General features: G+C 43.3%; 1 protein-coding gene across 2 annotated transcripts in view; it reads right to left on the bottom strand.

The window, feature by feature from the left end:
* Window positions 1-1418, bottom strand: part of PAXBP1 (PAX3 and PAX7 binding protein 1) — a 44770-nt gene extending 43352 nt beyond the window's left edge. For both annotated transcript variants that reach the window (XM_019524698.1, XM_019524699.1), the window contains exon 1: window positions 1208-1418. In XM_019524698.1, coding sequence (XP_019380243.1) covers window positions 1208-1403 — 196 coding nt within the window. In that variant the 5' untranslated portion in view covers window positions 1404-1418. The remainder of the gene's footprint in view (window positions 1-1207) is intronic.
* Between the last annotated feature and the right edge of the window lie 1009 nt (window positions 1419-2427).

The following is a 2427-nucleotide window of genomic DNA, read 5'->3' as shown; positions in this document are numbered from 1 at the left end:
TTGTTGGAGAGTAGGTTTAGATTAGACATCCGTAAGAACTACTTCACAGTTAGGGTGGCTAGGATCTGGAACCAACTTCCAAGGGAAGTGGTGCTGGCTCCTACCCTGAGGGTCTTTAAAAGGAGGCTTGATGCCTACCTGACTGGAATCATTTGAGCCCAGTTTTTTCTCCTGCCCAGGCAGGGGGTCGGACTTGAAGATCTACAAAGGTCCCTTCCAACCCTACTTCTATGATATCAGCAGCATATTGGCATCCTTTAAATCAGTGGTTTTCAAACTTTTTTTCGCTGCATACCCCTTTACTTGCAAAAGATTCCTGCTCAAAACTCCTATATTTGATACACTTCTATATGCTTATTCCTTAGGAAGAACACTGACACTGACATCAACATGTGGCAAGGCCATTACTCATGACATGTTAGCCAGTATGAAACTCCAACACTATTATTAAAATATAGGAACATACCTCTTGGCAAAGCACCTCCCACCACTGGGGGTATGCATACCCAGTTTGAATGCCATTGCTCTAGAGCCAACCAAGCACTAATGGAAGCACTCAGCAAATAACTGTAAAGCTCTTTAGCAAAAAGCAAAGAGACACCAAGACCTGGAAGTCCTAGATGCTATCCCAAGTTCTGAAAGGCCCATACTCTCAACAGTTATAGACTCATCTCACCTGCTCCAGCTTGTCTTCACCTCCTGGTCTCCACCCACATTGCTCCTAGCTCAGAGTTCTGGTCCTTAGTTTGGAACCCAAGTTGTAAAAGAAACAGTCCATTGCAGGAGCTTAAAATAAAAAAAAAACTCCACTCTGCCATGCCTACCCAATTTTCCCTCATTTTAAGTTCCCTTCTTTGGATTCAAGCGGTGTCACGAGATTACATGGTGACAAAGTATTGGATGTAGCTCAAAACTAAGTATTAAGAAGAAGAAACTGAGCATTGTTCAGAAAAATGAGCACAGACTTGGAAGTTAAAGCCTACTGGGTTTTAAATGTCACTTCTGATGATGATAAAAAAATATAGCTTTTCTGACACGATGACCCTCTCCGTTTCTATAAAATGGGAATAATTCTACCTGTCAAGCCCCCAAAGCATTTAATTGCTCAGTTCCCCTAAGAGACCAACTCCACAACTCAAAACCTCAGCCAGCAACTCATTTGTATATGGAATATTCAATCTTTGCAGTTAATAAAAGTTTCAATTACCATCAGATGGAGAACTGACTTCTGTTTTAACCTTTGATTTTTCAAGGTCTTCTTTGTATTCTTTCTTCAGCTGTTTTACTATCTTTTTGCTGTAACTTGATTTCTTCACTTTAAAAACTTCTTCAGCTTCTTTAGAAGAAAAATTGGAAAACACTGAGCGATTTGCAAAAGTCAGCCACACCTCCAAAGCAAGCATTTACCTTTCTGACAAATCTTTTGACAGGGCATACAGAACAACTAGATCAGAGACAGGGGCATAGGTAGATTATTTTTTAATTAATGGGGGGTTGCTTTATTATACTCCTTATTTTAATATTTCACTTTAATTTTCTAACTACTTAGCAAGGGCCATATTGGATAAAACCAATGGTCCACCTACACAAATATCCTATCTCTGACATGTAGCAAATACTTTAGTGGGAGAGTGTACAGAGTATGTCTAGGGCAATTTGTTCTTTCTCATACCCGTCATGGCATTAACCATTTAGTTAGGGTTGTCAGAAAACACATCCCTAACTGCTTTATTTAATAGCTTCCAGTGGACCTGTCCTCCATGGATTTGGTTAATCCCTTTGTGAACTATCCATCTTACAAGTAATAAATGAATTAGCCTTTTATTGGAAGCTTCCCTGAGTTTTTTGGAAAAGGACACACATAAATTACTGTATTTCCTCAAATCCAAGAACAAAAAACCCCCACAGCAAATGTTTTTGTCCTGAGGACTGAGTTCCTGGAGTCATGTGAAAACATAAGACTCACGTTCCCCACCTCCCCAAATGACACTTGTAGCTCAGTGGCTGGCAAGGGCAAGTGTGGAAACCAGCCCAGTGGGCAAACAAAATTCACCTCACGCACATTTTTCATATAACCTCTCTATGAGGGGAGGAGGGGTCCATCCACCCCTTCCCCCTCCCATGCAGCATGTCAGTGGTAGAGCCCCCTGCTGGGTAGGGAGGGTCACTGTTAAGAGCCCAACCCCTCCCCAGTACAGCAGGTCAGTGGTGGTGTCCCAGCCCTCTTCCCCACCATGCAGCAGGTTAGTGGTACAGCCCCATACCTGGCAAGAGTCACTGGTACAGCCCAGTTCCCCCTCCCCTCAGGCTGTGGTCAGTGGTAGAGCCAAGCCCACACCCAATACAGCAAGTCAGAGTTACAGCCCCAGTCCCAAGAGGCAGGTTGGTGGTAGAGGCCACCCCTCCCTCCCCCAACCCAAGGGATCA

The sequence above is a fragment of the Gavialis gangeticus genome, unplaced genomic scaffold, assembly GCF_001723915.1.
Source record: "Gavialis gangeticus isolate Ggan-Ray unplaced genomic scaffold, GavGan_comp1, whole genome shotgun sequence".
NCBI classification, from domain to species: Eukaryota; Metazoa; Chordata; order Crocodylia; family Gavialidae; genus Gavialis; species Gavialis gangeticus.
Note: the sequence above shows the minus strand (reverse complement) of the source record. Positions and strands in the feature narration are given on the sequence as shown.